The sequence below is a fragment of the Heterodontus francisci genome, chromosome 24 (genome assembly GCF_036365525.1).
Source record: "Heterodontus francisci isolate sHetFra1 chromosome 24, sHetFra1.hap1, whole genome shotgun sequence".
In the NCBI taxonomy this organism is placed as follows: Eukaryota; Metazoa; Chordata; class Chondrichthyes; order Heterodontiformes; family Heterodontidae; genus Heterodontus; species Heterodontus francisci.
This window is the reverse complement of record NC_090394.1, coordinates 38176054-38192670: the sequence shown is the minus strand read 5'-3', so window position 1 is coordinate 38192670 and position 16617 is coordinate 38176054. Positions and strand designations below refer to the sequence as shown.

The 16617-nt window shown below is 40.6% G+C and overlaps 1 protein-coding gene across 6 annotated transcripts in view; it reads right to left on the bottom strand.

Annotated features, from left to right (window-relative positions):
* Positions 1-452: 452 nt before the first annotated feature.
* The window catches only part of usp22 (ubiquitin specific peptidase 22), a 138068-nt gene continuing 121903 nt past the window's right edge, over positions 453-16617 (bottom strand). For 4 of the 6 annotated variants that reach the window (XM_068055958.1, XM_068055959.1, XM_068055964.1 and 1 more), the window contains 8 exons: positions 13689-13794; positions 12416-12577; positions 10882-11008; positions 9404-9495; positions 8574-8636; positions 7699-7788; positions 5292-5441; positions 453-4289 (listed from right to left, as the gene is read on the bottom strand). In XM_068055958.1, coding sequence (XP_067912059.1) covers positions 4247-4289; positions 5292-5441; positions 7699-7788; positions 8574-8636; positions 9404-9495; positions 10882-11008; positions 12416-12577; positions 13689-13794 — 833 coding nt within the window. In that variant the 3' untranslated portion in view covers positions 453-4246. The remainder of the gene's footprint in view (positions 4290-5291; positions 5442-7698; positions 7789-8573; positions 8637-9403; positions 9496-10881; positions 11009-12415; positions 12578-13688; positions 13795-16617) is intronic. The other 2 variants (XM_068055960.1, XM_068055962.1) reach the window with 1 other exon arrangement.

Genomic DNA, 16617 nt, shown 5'->3' with positions numbered 1-16617 from the left:
TACACAAACAGATGATTAGGATACCGATTAGACATATTCCCACAAGTAGTTGAGGGGTGCAAAACCTGGGAGGTCATTGGACGAGTAGAAAAATTAAAATGAAACTTAAATGCATAGCACAAAACCAGAGCTAATACAGAAGGAAAAAAGTGCAAAACAGAAAATAGAGGGAAAAAGGTCAATAGAAAAGAGGCACAATGCAAGACTGACAGCCAATATATTCAAGCTTCATTGCAGAAAGTTTGCCAGATTTTCATTACTGCCACAATTGAGGTGAGATAATATCAGTTTTCCCAATATTATACATGGAGGTAGCAAGTAGGGCAGAAAAGAATCTCACTAATCTTTGCAAGACAAACCATAAATCTAGCGCGGGAAAACCCAATGCGATGCAGTACAAGAACTAATCGAGTCTCCATAACATGAAGACAACAACATTAGGAAGTCTCCCATAGTCAAATGATTTATTTTGACATTGTTTTTTCAGAACACGAAAAAAAAAATCAAATGAGATTACAAATGAAATTGGTACTGCAGGCAATACCACAAATGGAGAACTAGAATAACACAGTGGGGGCTGAATTCAAATATACATTACCCTGTCCGGAGGATATTAATGGGAGTCCTTACATTTCATATTGAGGACAGTGCATCAACAAATGACCCTCAACATAGGATATGCCTGAACCACCTGGAATTCAGGGAAACAGTTTCATATAAGCAGCTTTTGTATACCAAACACTAAGACCCACAAATAAAAAGGACAACAACTCCCAAAATGCACTGTGATTATCCAAGCTCATGAACTGAGCATATCTCCTATAAACTGCTAAGGCTGTTTTTTTGTAAGCCTCGAGGGCAAGGTGTGTGAAAGCAGTCCATACTACAGTTGGACGTTTTCACTTTTCTCTTGTTATTGAATCCATTCCGCTACGGTGAACTACACATCAGTTGAAGTTGAGCAAAAGCCAGTCATTGCAGGACTGACTGACATTCTGAAGGCCAAGTGACATGCTTGAGAATTTTGCATAATTGCAGGACAGAAGACTGATGAATAGAAACACTCCTTTCTGGAAAAGCACTGGCAATGCTACCCTTGGAGGTTCTCTAACTTCACTACCAAAATGGATGATGTTTTAGCTAATGGTTAGCAGCTGTCTTTAATAATAGCAGGATCAGAATTATGTCAAACATTGTAATCCAGTCTTTGCTTTTAGTCTCATAAGTCAGGTGACAGGCATTAGCTATTACATCATCATTTCAGGCAAACTAGTGCATGAAATCTGTAACCTTTATTAATCTTTGTTGTATAAATCATTGATTGTACAACTTCACAGTAACATTTAAAAAGTACAGATGGGAATGTATGTGGGGAACATATCTTATCACAATAGTGGGGAACTTGTCACTTGACCTTAAATGCACAGAGAAAACAATTCTCAAAATGTAGCTTACACTGCCATGTGGACACTCCACATGCCATACCCAAATACTTAAGGTTCTGCCACACTGCACTATACACAGGGAATGCATATGAAATGCCCACATGGTACTTACACCGCATTCACCTACATGTAAACAGCACAAGTTCTACACTTCACTGCAGTTACAAGAAAACCCGATACTTAGTAGAAGGCCAATTCCAGAAGAAGGAACACAAATGAAACACAGCTTTCAAAGGCTTTTTCTGCCCACTGACATTCAGAGCTTTGAGTTCTGTTCCTCCAGAGTAATGCAAGGCACTGTGAAACCTTTCTTTGCTAATGGCACAAAAATAGGCTGAGAAGCTGCCCAAGGAGTATACCACCATTAAAACCAGGAAATTAAATGGTTTCCATAGTCTGAATGCAGCTCCATTTGGAGATAACTGATTACCTAGTGTACAGATTTGCTTGTCAAGCATTGGAGATCCAAATACCTACTGCTATAATCGCTAGTTTGTAAATGACCTTCAAAAGACCATAAGAGATTTGTTTACTGACCTGAAAATTGGGCCAAACAAGTATTTAAAATTTTCTACTAACCTCAATAAAAGTAATGCAGAGACTGCACAAGACAAGTAAGTATTCAAGGAATCAAACTGGATAGAACAGACTGCAGACTCCAAGAAAATTCAGTTTAAGTGCACTGGATATTAAAAAGAAAATACCAATGATTCCTGCAACGATGACCATGAATATTCCCATGACCAATCTTCAGAATCAAATACGAAAATAAAATGCAATGATGCAGAAAACTCAGCATTTCAGCAGGGTCAACTGTGACAAGAACCAAATTAATTTAGTGGAAAAAATGTAAAAATCCAATATGCTGACTTTAAAAAAAAAAAAGATAATCTCAGCTACACATTCTGTCATTAAGAAAAATGCAGATGAGAAATTATAGTTGTTGCCTGCCCTAACAAAAGCTAAATAATTAAGAAAAAAGGTGCAACAGTTTGGACTTGACCTTGCTCTTGAGCTGCTCTTGTATTGTTTGCATGCTGCTTTTCCATTTGGTGGAAGCTACCAGTGCACATCAAATGGGCTTCCAGCTACAGATACTTCAACAGTAGCTTCTTACTCATTTAAAAACAGCTGCCTTGTCTAACATGACTAATGAGAATGACTAGAAGTTGGAATTAGAGTTCCATAAAGCCTTGCATTTCTCTACACTCCAATTTCCCAATCGCTAGCAGCTAGAGAGAGAATCACCATCACAATACACAGCCACAACTACCACAATATGGATGCCATGTGTGACCCCCAAAGGTTCGAGTGACTGGCCAATCTTTCAATCATGGTGCTTTATGAAAACTGTAAATCAAAATAAAACTAATATTCAACAAGCAACAGAATTACTTTCTTGATCAGGGTGGGGGAAAACAGCATCAATTCACATAGGCAGTGGATCAAAGCATCTTAGTGAGGGATTAGCCTTTATGTTTCTAAATCAACAAGATATTCAGAGGTGGTTGCAAATAGAGGTGACAACACAATAGGGTACACTAACACACCAGATTTAAAGATTGCTCATTAAGAATCAACATGGCATCCGGGAAGTTTGATCATATTGAACTGTTAATTACAGCTCTGTTTGATGAACTTTTTCATTAACCTCAAAACATTTACTTAGTTTTGTCTTCAACTGAGATGATGTGCCATTCTGACATAAGTATAAGCTGTGGTCAAGCTATCCAGCAAGAGTTGCCCTCAAACACTGTCTCTCAAGAAAAATGTATAGAATATGCAATTACTTGCGAATCGCAATTCTAAAAGCAACAGATACCAAATATAAAATTGTAGAAGTGAACAGAACAGGCTGTGTTTCATCAGCATTCCCTCATTTCAGGCCCCTCTGGGCTGATCACATTGTTTTGTTCAATGAAGGCCACTAGGACTGCCACATGGATCCTACTTTCTGAAGACAGCAAAAGCTCCCAAACATTGATCTGATATACCCCAGACTGCATAATTTAAAAATAAACCAAAAGAAAGAATCAAGAGCAGTCACTGTGGCCGCTATTCAAACTGCAAATGTGTGTTTGTGTGTGCGTGCATGTGTGTTTTTTTTTTTTAAGACATGAACACAGACTTCACCACTACTCAGTGATGTAAGGCCATCTCGAAACATGAGAGTTTGTACAATAAACAAATACCAAGTTCAGTACAGTTTCATTACGGCACAGCTGCTCTGAATCTTGCTCTGACAGGGAAAAAAAAATTAGAACAGATAGAACGCAAACAAACCTGGGCCCGATATAGAGATCTGTTGGGTTGCATCAATCTGCAGTCCTCTGGCAATGTGCACATACTGAAAACCTGTCTCAGTACTGCATTCAGTTTTAATGGCCATTTTTCTGAAAATAGATGCCCACTAGTTTCATATAGTACTCTATCTAAATCCACAGAAATGTATCTGCAAGTCATTAATACCATCCGTTTGCTCTCAGACCCATCGCAAATCAATGGGTTGGCTTGTTATTATTGTTGTTATACACTTGGTCGGCTGGAGCTCAAGCACCATGGAAACAGAAGCTGAGATGTGCACCCTCCCTCCCCCCACCCCCCCACCCCACCCCACTGCGGACATGCGGGCTGCGGCTGCGAGGATGACCCATGCCTCCTCCCATCTCATTCCATCAGGTGTTCAGTCTCACTGCTTCAGACCAAAGTCAGTGTCAAGTAGGTTCACTCAGTGCTGACAGTACTTAAGAGTTTCAGGTAGGTTGTGTATCGTTCTGAAGGCTTCCCCCAGTTTGATAAGGCTACTCGTATTCAAGGAACTGTTTGTGATAAAACAAGAGATACCTACAGACAAAAAAAAAAGTTAAAAATTAATATTGATGTAATCTTCCATCAGGGATCAACTTTTACATGGAGATAGTAACACACCAAGACCAACAACAAAACATTTTCAGCATTTCATAAAAGGGGCACCCGCTGCTGCTATGCAGACATTATACCAGGTGTGTAAATACAATGATGATTGACATGATATCATTAAGTTTAGCAGAGTTTTATAAATATTGTACACAGCGTCTATAAAAGGAACCAGAACTGACAGAGAAACCAAGCTGCCCTAGTGTAAAAACTGGTAGAGTCTCAAATAATAGGGAACAGACAAAATAAATTGGAGAGATCAGGATAGGTCGGGAAGCTGGGCTGATGAGTGACAAAATGACATTTAGTGTGGACAAACGCAAGGTAATGTGACCAGGTAAAGAAAACAAAGAATGGGAATATCAACTAAATGACAACAGGACACTGATCAGGATATTGGAAGACTCATTGAAACTGGATTTTGGAATGTAGAGAGCACCAAATCAGAAGGCAGCAATGAATCTGCCCAAGGAACTGGTAAGGCCACACCTGGAACATTATTTACAATTCTGGTTGTTTTACTAAAGCAAGGATATCTGGGCATTGGACACAGTGCAGAAAAAGCCAATCAAACTGATTCTAGAAGACAGCTGAAGATCCTGGAATTGTTTACTCTGAAGAGAAGGCCCAGGGGAGAGATTGATCAAGTATTCAATATTCTTAAAAGGAAGTAGATGAATTGAACTCCAATTAATTCAAAATTGCTACAAACTCTGGAAACAGGATAGAATGAACGCCTTTATACAGAAGAAAGATGAATGCGCGTACAATGTGCTTGGGAAGGCAGTTAAAGGCAGAAAATGTGAAACAATTTGAGGGAGACTGGAAAGATATTTGAGTGAGCGACTGAGGGAATCTGAGACCAGCCAGCCTTTTCCATCTATAACTTTCAAACTAAATCTGTTACAGATATTAGCCATCAGAACGCACCCTTCACTGTCCAGCACATCTTTTATGCTAGCCTTGGTGATAATCGCATCATCACACTTAAACCACTGGTCCTTGTGTTGTCGAATGAAGCTGGTATAGTGCCCACTCTCCAGTGTTCCCTGATGATTGACTACTGCAAACAGTGAATACCTGCAGAGACAATAGGACAATATTACTAAGGCCAGCATTAGTGTGCAAGGTTCAATATCTTGCAGACTGGGGATGCATATTCAACATCAATTCCACTCATTTTCATCAATCATAAATGGATCCTTCATAATTTTCTTGCAAATATTTCTCTGGTGTCCGAACCATCCTCCATTAGTAGTTTTCTACCAGCCAAATCTTCTGAATTTCATATTTTTCTACCATTCTCATGGAATTTGCACTGGACGTTGTTTTGACAACCTCGTGTTCATATTCCTTTTAAGGTGCATCTGCGAATTCATAATGAAATGAGGGAGGAAATAGGTAATGCCGTGCTCAATACGGGAAGAGCTTCATCAGAGGACTGGTTCACCAGATTCAGACAGAAGGGAATGAGATATTAATCTGGACATTAGCCTGATGCCAGCAGAGGAAAAACAAACATTCAGAGCATTTTACAGCAAGTGGGCAATGTCTTTGAACATATGGATAGCATAGTTTCGAAGCATTCTGGCAATTCTTTAGGAGGCACCTAAAACTGGGGCATAAAGGCTATCCAATAAAAATAGACTATCCAGATTTTCAGAAGGCATTTGAGGTGATTAATTTGAGGCTTTTAGTAAGAATTAGTACCAAATTTGCTTCTTGGGTTGAAAACTGGCTTGACAATAGAAAACAGATGATAAATGGGGAAGGCTCTGCCTGGACAGTGACAAGGAGTCTGTGCCGGACCACTGCTGTTTACAGTTCATAAATTGCATGCTGGAGGATTACTTCTGGTAGTTATACAAAATTTGTCCATGCACAGCCGCATGTGGATACCAAGTGAGAGAGATCAAGAACATGTGAAGTGCAATACATTGTACATTAAACAATGAAACATATACACAGAGTAGGAAGCAATTAGCAAAAGGTAGTAAATCAAAAGGAGCCAACACTGAAGTAGTTATCAGCAAGTACTGTAGGCACTAGCTAGAAATAATTTTAACCACATCAAGTCATTGGTGAGAGCACACCTGGAATGTTGTGTGCAATCTGACCTGCAAAGCAACCCTGAAATATTGGTGGGGTTCAAGAGAAAGGACAAGGATTTCTTCAAGAGAGGAGACACAATCCAAATATTTAAAATAAGACATGTACAAATGAGGTAGTAGTAAACAAGCCTTTGAATTTGGATGACGAGTGTAGGGCTGAAGGGCACTAGTAAATATTCAGCAGCCGCAAGCAAGGTTACAGATTACAAAAAAAAACTGTTCCACACATTCCACTATCCTGTGGGGAAAAAAAGACTTGGACTTAATTTTGGTTCAATTGAAACCTTTACAAAAAGGAGTTGAGAGAATTGAAGGTCTGAAAGATATTGAAAACACTGCTCGATTTTACTTTCTCCTAAGGAAGGTAGAGAAAAGAATTTATTGTGCTCAACAAGGGGGATCAAAAGCTGGAGTGAGTGGGAGGCCCATAATAGACCAACAGACTCTAGATGGAGCAGGCCTGGTGAGCAGTGTGGTTTTTGCTCCCTCTAGATTTTAAGCACTTGAAAACCAGTTTAATTTGAGGGCTTCAAGTTGGGAAGACAGAAGGAACACAATTCAAGTGCTCAAAATGCATGGGTGAAGCAGATGGAAGCAGGCTGCATTTTAAACAGAGCACACAACAAAAGGAGACAGGCACAAAATGAATGACCATAAACAAATATAGAACAGACTCATTATAATAGTTTGCATGTTTCAATACAAGAACTAAATGAATACCTGGCTAAGAATGTAATTTATGAATAAGGAAAAAGATCAATGTTAAGTCCCCTCTAGAAATGTGGTTCATACACTGCTGGGACAACAAAAATGTCCTTCCACAGAGTGCAAAGGATAAATGGCAAACTTGTATTGATATCGAAGGGATTTTGTTGAAATATCTTTGCAGTGAAGTTTTAACTGATTATTCACTTCCTCAAATAAATAAGTTGGTTAGTGTCAATGACAGTTTTTTCTTTTAGGACAGACAGTCATCTTCTTCTGGTTTTCTCTCTCTCTACCTCCTCCACAGCCAAAACACCCACCCCCAAACCCACCCCTAGTGGAAATTCAATGGAATTCTCTCTCAGGTACTCAAGAAGTATGTACTTGCCTGCAGTTATTCAGAAATGTATTACAATGTTAATGATTGTCAGGAGTGAGATGTTCCCATTTAAAGGAATCCCACACACTGACGAGTGAGACACTGTTTTTATTGAATACGTTTGGATAACAAAAAGACTCACTTGTGATTGGGTTGCTTGCCAGTTATGATGTCATGCCCACACATACACACAAGATGCATCTCTCTCAGCCTGTGCTGTTGACATAGGACTCTGGAATGAACAAGTGCACTCACTAAGAACACGCCTCTCCTTCCCACAACTACACAGATTATTGCAAAGTACTCAGCAAGCCTCGTACATCAATGGGGTCGCCAGATCAAAGTCCGAGAACAAGCCTCGGCTCCACAGCTACATAAGGTTACTTGTCGCAGATGTTTGCGCATATGAAGGACTTGATGTGCTTGGTGTGTAAAAGTATTTATAATGGGTTGTGAACTCTTAACTGCAATTTATAAATTAAAACAGATATCAATAACTGGAACAAACTGAACAACTTAAGTGATAGAGACTGAAACAAAAAAAGATTACTTTCTCAAGTAGAGAGTGTTAACTTTATGGTGAGCTTCAAAGGTGACTTGTCTACTTACTAAAAGTCATGTCCTTAAAAGCAACATTGCCATTTCTTTGATAGTTAAAAACTCTCCATAAAATAGAAGATAAGCTCTCAATATTGTCAACAGTAAATTAGATTCCACAGCATTACCCACTTGGGTGTGATGCTAACAGCTGATATGCTGTCACTCCTACTTGTCAGTTATTAAATGAGGAAGCAGCCAGCGTTTCAAGTGGTTTTCATCACTGTGCTACCAACAGAATGGATGTTAAGGATCTAAAAGCCACTAGTCAGCATTCAGAAATGGAGTTGGTTGTAAAACCATTGCCTTGTGTTGATCGCCATCACATACTGCGTATCCTCTGGGCAACTAACCAACAGTACTGTTAGGAGTATTTCTGTGCGTTTTGGCAAATGCAAACTTAAAATTCTTAAAACTTACTTATTGTCATTGTTTAGACTATCCACCGACTGCTGGTACTGTCCATTCATCCTGCTCTCTTTACTGCAAAAAGAAAAAGTATGTTTCAGATATAGCACCTTTAAATACTAATATGTCTAATTACAGACCTTCTAGAACAACTCTTAAAATTGTTGCTAGCTAGGAAGGAATATGTACATCTTCAATGAGTAATCACCACTAATGCATCTTAGTAACAATTTGTAATAGATGGTGGCACCATGAGCAGTAAAGATGAAAGCTACATACATCTGGATTTGAAAGCAAAGCTGATGTTTTCCCTACAACAGCCTGATGGAGAAACAGTGACCCCCCCCCCAAAGTGAAATTATTGCTTGCAAATTACATCCAGGCTCAAGGGGAGGTGGGCATCTTAAATGTAGCCACAAATCAAAGGCGCTTTTGCATTAGAGGCATGAGGTGTCAACAGGTTAGTAGCAATTCCAACAAGTATAAAGTGAACAGAGCTGCAGAGAAGAAATGGCACTGTGGAGCCATGAGAACAAAGGTCTATGAACCTGCCATCAGATTAAGGCTTCCTGTTCTGTGGGTTTCACTGGTTGAGATTTTTTTTAAAAGTTATTGACAGGTTCTCTTTCAAACACTAATACTACCGACAACCCTTCCAGCAACATTAAGCAAATATTAGGAGAATTACACATATGGAATACAAGGCTAGCTATTGAAAAATGCCTGAAGAGTTTAGAGAACATAAAAGGTGCTCATATAAAGTGAACATTCATTCTTTTACCTCTTCTCCCTTTGATCTTAGTGATGATTCCAAACATAATTATAAAAAAAAATACAAGTACCTGGAAGCCATGAATGGAGTCATGTCCAGCTCCAGTGGAAAGGAAACGTATGTAGTGATCTTTCGCCGTAACTTGGCCGAGTGTTCAAAACGCTACACAAGTAGAACGAGAGTCAGTTTGGTTCGCTTACCAGCAACTAACCCAATTTCAAACACTCCTAACTCTTACTCCATAGCCAACAGAACCAGATAATACTTCCTTCTAAGGATGGGATTAGTTCAGTTAAAATTATGCAAGACTGAGCGCTGCTGAGGCACAATGCTGGTAGTTGAACCATCTAAAGCAGAAGTGTCCAACCAACCTTTCAGTGTGAGGCCACAATTTTTGTCCTACATAGGAGGCCAGTGAGAAAATTTCAGAAAGATAAAAGGCATTAGAAATAGGGCATACTGGGTAAAAATATTACTAACCTTGTTCTTCCCCCGCAACGCCTACCAAGCACCAGAAGCGGAAACACACTGCCGCTCAGCACAGCCCCACAGTCTGAATTGCTCATCACCTCCTACCCCCAGTATCCCCTCACTCTGCGTGCGCTCACCTGTGCCCCTCCCCCACTGTGCTCACCCCCTGCCCCTTCTGTCATTGCATGCTCACCACTCCCCCAACCAACTGAAGGCAGCGTCTTCCCAGCAAGTCCAGCTTCCATTGCACTCCTATTAGACTCCATATCAAATGCGCGAGCGTCATTCTGGCCCCACCCCATTCCCCCAATACTGCTGCTCGCTATAGGAAGCAAAAACTAGTGACTGCTCAGGTACAGGCTGCACTGCACCAACTCTCCACTAACTTAACTGGGGGAGACAAATGGAACAAAATCAATCTCACCCCTTTCCGTTCACAAGTTATGAAGGATTGGCAAGCTGGATTGAACATTTTGGCAGGCTGGAATCTGGCCCGCGAGCGGTAGGTTGGACAATCTTGATCTATAGCATGACAACTACACTGAACTCAAGTCCACACCAGTTACAGCACTTATCACAATGGCTAAAGCACTGCCAGAGAATCAGTCATTTCCTTGATAATTCAACAGATCAATGCATTATCTCCTTCCATTCTGCAACAGCTTTATTCATACCAGAGTACCATTTAAGAATAGATATTTTAAAAATACAGTACACCACATCATTCAAAACCTAAAACTTGTTACTTGTTCTGTGCATTCCAACACAGACTGAAAGTTCTACACATTTAATTATATATTCACTTTGAGCCACTCATTCCTACAAGAACACAAGCAACTCAAACTGTTAGTGAAAGGTATTACTATTTTGTTTGAACTTATTTTCAGTACAGAAGGCACTTAAGTAAATTGCATTAAACAATCCTATTAAGTGGCAACACTTGTAGTACAAACAAATTATTCAACAGAGGACTTCGAAACATTTATTCCACTGACAATCCAGCTGCAGATGGTGGACCGCTGACTGGATCCAGACGTTAACGTAAATTCTCCCAGATTTTCTGAAGCTGTAACTTACTTTGAGATGAAAACAGGCCACTATGGGAAGTTTCTTCATTGTAAGCTGTTTTGTTGACTCTTGATAACTATGGCAACCACTACATTTTATTTTGGCACTGCTTCCGAGATGCTCAGGTCTTGTAAACCTGGGGACAGAATTAGTGAAAAACAGATCATCAATACTTTAAAAAAAAAAAAATTGTTCTTGGAATGTGGCAGGAATTATTGCCCATCCCTAACTGCTGAGGACATTACGAGTCAACTGTGTGGAACTGGAGTAGTGTGTAGACCAAATCAGGTGGGGCTACAGGTTCTCTTCCCTGAAGGACATTAATTAACTAGTTGGATTTTTCAGACAATACAGTAACTTTAATGGTACTTTCTTTGGTGCCAGCCCACAAGTTACCAGATTTTACTGAACTCAACTTTACAACTTGCTTGGTGGCATTTGAACCTACGACCTCTGGGTTGCTCGTCAAGTACCATAACCAGTAGACTACCATACTTAACTTATACGAAGTGATGTTAGACAGTAAACAGCATCAACCAGGTAAAGGAAATTGATCAATGGGTGAAAATCACCCCGAGTTCTTCATTTCCCATACAATAACACTTGTGCAAAATAAATGTCAGCTGGTGAAGGCTGTGATGGTCTTGGGGAAGGCACCAACATTGCAAAGAACGGAATACCTTGACAATCAATCCAGAGCCTACAAACTCAACTAGGAAATGTTTAAACTCAAAAAAAGGAAAGGAAGATCACAGGATATGAAGCTTTAAGGATAAAGACTGAAATGGATTAACAGAGATATGCTTATGAACTAAAGATGGCCAGAATTTTCATAGAATTTAGAAGGAATAAAAAAAAATAGGTTTTATAGATAGAGTGTGCATTGGTTGAATAGTTCCTTTCTCATCCTTCTTTTTGCATAACCATCAACTGATGTTTATATAGCACCTTGAAATATAGACGAATGACCCAAAGTCCTTTTATAAAGGTGCAATCAAAGGACGGACACGGAGTCAAAGGAGAAACTACTGAGAAGAGAGGCAACCAAAGGCTTGGTCAAAGGGATGGGTTTTAAAGAGGGCCTTAAAACAGAGGGGAATTCTAGAACATGGAGCCTTAGGCAGCTAAAAGCATGGCCACAAATGATGGAGCGCACAAAAAGCAAGTCAGAGGAACTTGGAGAGTTCAGTGGGGAAGGAGTGGGCATGAGGTGATTACAGGGACAGGAAAGGAATGAGGCAATGACTGATAAGAGCTTTTAGAGCAAGATGAGACACAGAATTGGGTCTCCACTCCACCCATTCAACCCAGTTCTGGGGGTTTAATTGCTCACAGTAATAAGAGCATTTTAAAATAGAATAAGCATTTAGCATGTCATTCAACAAATTGTCTAGGATTAAAACTCTGCAATGGCACTGAAAAACTTCATTATATTAAACAGACATGATACATACACCACAAAAGGGATGAGTTGCTACATCTTCAGTGCTGTACATATTTACACAGCTCAAACTCCATAGTGAATACTAGTATCACGAGGTACCTTCGTAGACAGTCTGTAAGTGTGGTAGTTCCAGAGGACATATGGCTTTCTCCATTCACAACACTCCCATCAGAACCTGGGCTTAAGGGCCAGAATGGTGTGGAAGACCCAGGTAAGTCCAGGCTGATGTCCCAGAAAGGATCTATCGTAGTGGAGACACCACTGCGACAAAAAAAAAAAGTTATCACATGGTCACAACAGTGCATAGTGGTCAGATGCCAGTCACTAGGGAACAGCTCAATTCAGCCTAGCCTGTCATTGTAGCAATGCTCTTCTGCTACATAAACGTTACAACAGGGTGACAGTGGAATTCGCACTAGTTTGTGTTGATGTTTATTATCCAAGCGAGCAGTAGTTCTAATCTCATGCCCATGATTGAATCATATTGGTGGCTAGGACCCCAACGGCTCTTAGGATCTACTACAGATTTAATGGAGCATATCTGGCCAACTTGTGACTCAGCATTTCTCTAACAAATGGGAAACATTAGTGCCAAGTTCACCTTGCAGCACATCTTCAGCTCAAACAATTGTTAAAATTGCTGCTTTGTTTTATTTCAGGCAGGTTTGTCTCTTAATACTCAGTTTAACAACTGAGTATTTTGCAGTACAACATTGCTGCTGTGAGTAGCTGCAGAAAAGGTTGCAAATGAGTTCAAGATAAAATATGGCAGTGCTTCAAATAGTACATGGGAGGAAAGTGATGCAGATTGAAGACTGAGCCTACATCTGCATTACAAAATCAAACTGACTTAGAATGGTCTCAATGCTCCCTCCAGTTAAATGGTTTTAATTAGACTTCTTAAAAGTTGTTTTTTCCTAATTAAAATGTTTTGATTTATCCAGTCAATCAGTCGGATTAAGCTGCATAAACAATGCAAAGTAGGAATATAGTGCTAAGAATAATCTGAATTCTTAGCAGATTTAAATTAAGTGTTCTGAACATTTACTTAGTCTGCAGGTGTTCTGTTCACTGATGCAGAAGATTGATATCTTCGAAGGTAAATAATCATTAACCCTGCCCCATCCAGAGTCAATGATCTGAATTTATTTTCCATTACCGGGATTTTGTGTTTTTAACAAAACACTCCGTAAAGATACCAGAAGCTAATACTTTTTTTTAAAAAACTAATGATGAAGATGCTATTTTGCTAAACATCTCCAGTTATAATTGAAGAGGTGAATATCATCAATACAAGGCTCTTTTTTTTCACCCCATTAGATGATTTAACAAGGCTTCAATTACAAACCTACAATAAAAGTAATTGTCTTACTGGCAGACTTGGCAAGTGACGTCAGACTGCAGTCCCCCAGTGAAAATTTGGTCAATAATGCAGTTACAGTGGTTTGGATTGCTGGCTTTCTTCCCATTATCGTCACCTACACAAAAAGAAAGAGATAAAACCCATTCAGAAACCTTGCACAGAGACTAAACTTCAAGACTCAACTTAAAATACACAAAGCACAAACCATTACTGCAAGAACTTGGCTTTCACTAGTCATTTCAAACATAATTTGCAATAGTAAGGGTAACATTTGCCAACACTTCTACCTGGTCCTGCAGAATTGCTGGATTGCCTGCCCTAAAGCCAAGCTAAAACTTTCAATTTTGTACATGGTCAGAAACAATGTTCCCGGTAGTTTTTCTTCTGCACAGCTGGCTTGTTGCATTGCACGGTCCCTTAATACATGCATCTTAAAGGGAAGGTTGGTGGTGCGCGGCCCATTTCTTCCCTGTGGAAGATGTTGCAGATTGCTGCACAGCCACACATCTGCACAGCTTACAGGGAAAAATTGGCAAAAAAAAATTTACTGCACTTCAAAAAAAAAAATACAAGAGGTCGCACAACTTGACTCCTCTGGGAGATGAGTGAAGCTTGAACATTTTGGGCAAAATTTAACACTTAATGAATGAGTTCGTCCTGTTGTGCCCTCCTTAGAGTTTCAGAACCAGAGCTGAAGCAGGATTACCAGAGATAGCCCATCCAAGGGATATGGACAAGACCAAGAACAAAGTACTAGTGCTTGGGTGACACTCCATAGTTTTGATAGTCCTCAAATAAAAGAACTGTAAATTAGAGGAAATCAGCAGCAATTTACTCGACTGGGAAAACAGACGAGCATGAACATGGTGTGAAAATGCACACCGGGCACATCTTCGGGCTGCCCTCAAGTAGGAACGGAACTAGCCGGGTAGATAGTGAGTAATAGAAACTCAACTCTTTGGCAGGAAAAATGCATCGTCATCCCCACTCACTTCCTCCAAATAAAAGGTGTTGCTATGGGTACCCACGTGCGTCCTAGTTGTGCCTGTCATTTTATGGGGCATGTCAAACATTCCTTGTTGCAATCCTACTCAGGTCCCCAACCACAACTCTTTTTCCAAAACATTGATGACTGCATTGATGCCATTTCCTGCTCTCCCACCACCCACCCAAGAGCTCGAAACTTGAACTTTGCTTCCACTACCACCCTTCTCTTACCTTCATATAGTCCACCTGACACTTCCCTTCCTTGACTGCTCAGTCTTCATTTCTGGGGATAGGCTGTCGACTAATATTTATTAAAAGCCCACCACCTCCCACAGCTACCTCGGCTACACTTCCTCACACCCTGCCTCCTGGAAGAAATCCATTCCATTCTCCCAGGTTCTCAGTCTTCGACACATCTGTTCTGATGACACAACCTTCCACAACAGCACTTGATAGGTCTTCCATTTTCCTCAACCGAGGATCCCCCCCCTACCCCCCCCCCCCCCCCCCGACTGTGGCTCAGGGCACTCAACCACGTCTGACCCCCTTCCCGCACTTCTGCCCTCACCCCTTCCCCACCTCCCAGAAACACAATAGGGCTCCCCTTGCCCTCACTTACCATCCCACCAGCCTCCACATCCAAAAGGATCATCCTCCACCATCTCCAACATGACGCCACCACCAAACACACCTTCCCCTCCAGTCAGCATTCCGAAGGGTCTGTTCTCTCCGCGACACCCTAGTCCACTCCATCACCCCCGACACCTCATCCCTTTCCCACGGCACCTTCCCATGCAAATCGCAGGTGGTGTAATATCTGCCTTTTTACCTCCCCCTCTCCTCACCACCCAAGGTTCCAAACGCTCCTTCCAGGTGAAGCAGTGATCTACTTGTACTTCTTTCAATTTAGTATACAGTTTTCACTGCTCACAATGGGGAGACCAAATGCAGATTGGGTGACCACTTTGCAGAACACCTCCACTCAATCTGTGAGTATGACCTCAAGCTTCCGTTTGCTTGCCATTTTAATTCACCATCTTAGTTTCACGCCTACATTTCTGTCCTCTGCCTGCTGCGGTGTTCCAGTGAAGCTCAAAGCAAGCTCAAGGAACAGCATCTCATCTTCCAATTCGGCACTCTACAGTCTTCTGGACTCAGTTCAACAATTTCAGTACATGAGCCCCATTACTTTCCATTTATTCATGTATTTATTTTTATATAAATTATTTACTTCACAACCATGTGCCAGTCTTAAACTTGTTTTTCAAGTTTTTGCTTTCGGAGGGAACGGTTCATTATTCTGCCATTAGCATTCTGGACAAATACTTCGTCTTTTACTTCAACTATTTAGCACTCCATTTGCCTTTTATTCCATGACATCTGTCATTTAATTTCTCCTGTCCTCTATCCGATCACACACCTTCCCTTTTGTTCTTTCTCCCCCCGCCCCACCCTTTCACTCACTCAAAGAGATACATTTCTAACTTTTGCCAGTTCTGATGAAAGGTCAAAGACCTGAAATGTTAACTCTTTCTCTCTCCACAAATGTTGCCAGACCTGCTGGGCATTTCTGGCACTGTTCTCATTTCAGAGTCCCAGCATCCGCAGTATTTTGCTCTTAAATTATTGTACTGTCTTGCCTTAAGGTGCATTTTGTTTATCTTATGTTTAGAATGCTCTTGTTCACAGTTTAGCAGCATATTAGGGTTAATGTGCAGACTGCCAAGATCAGAACAGTGGGTTCCTTAGTGCTGCACTGTTTTAAGTGTTACGACCAGGGGAGAAAGAGGTCTAGGGTTCCCTTTCAGCCTTCACCTGGTCTTACTGTAAAAGGATTTAATTTTAAACACACCATGTTTTTACTTCCCCCTTGGTGAATCCTTGTTCACTGCTTTCCAACTATAAGGCACTCTTCGGTTTAAAGAAGAAAAGGTTGAAATTTATTAAACTT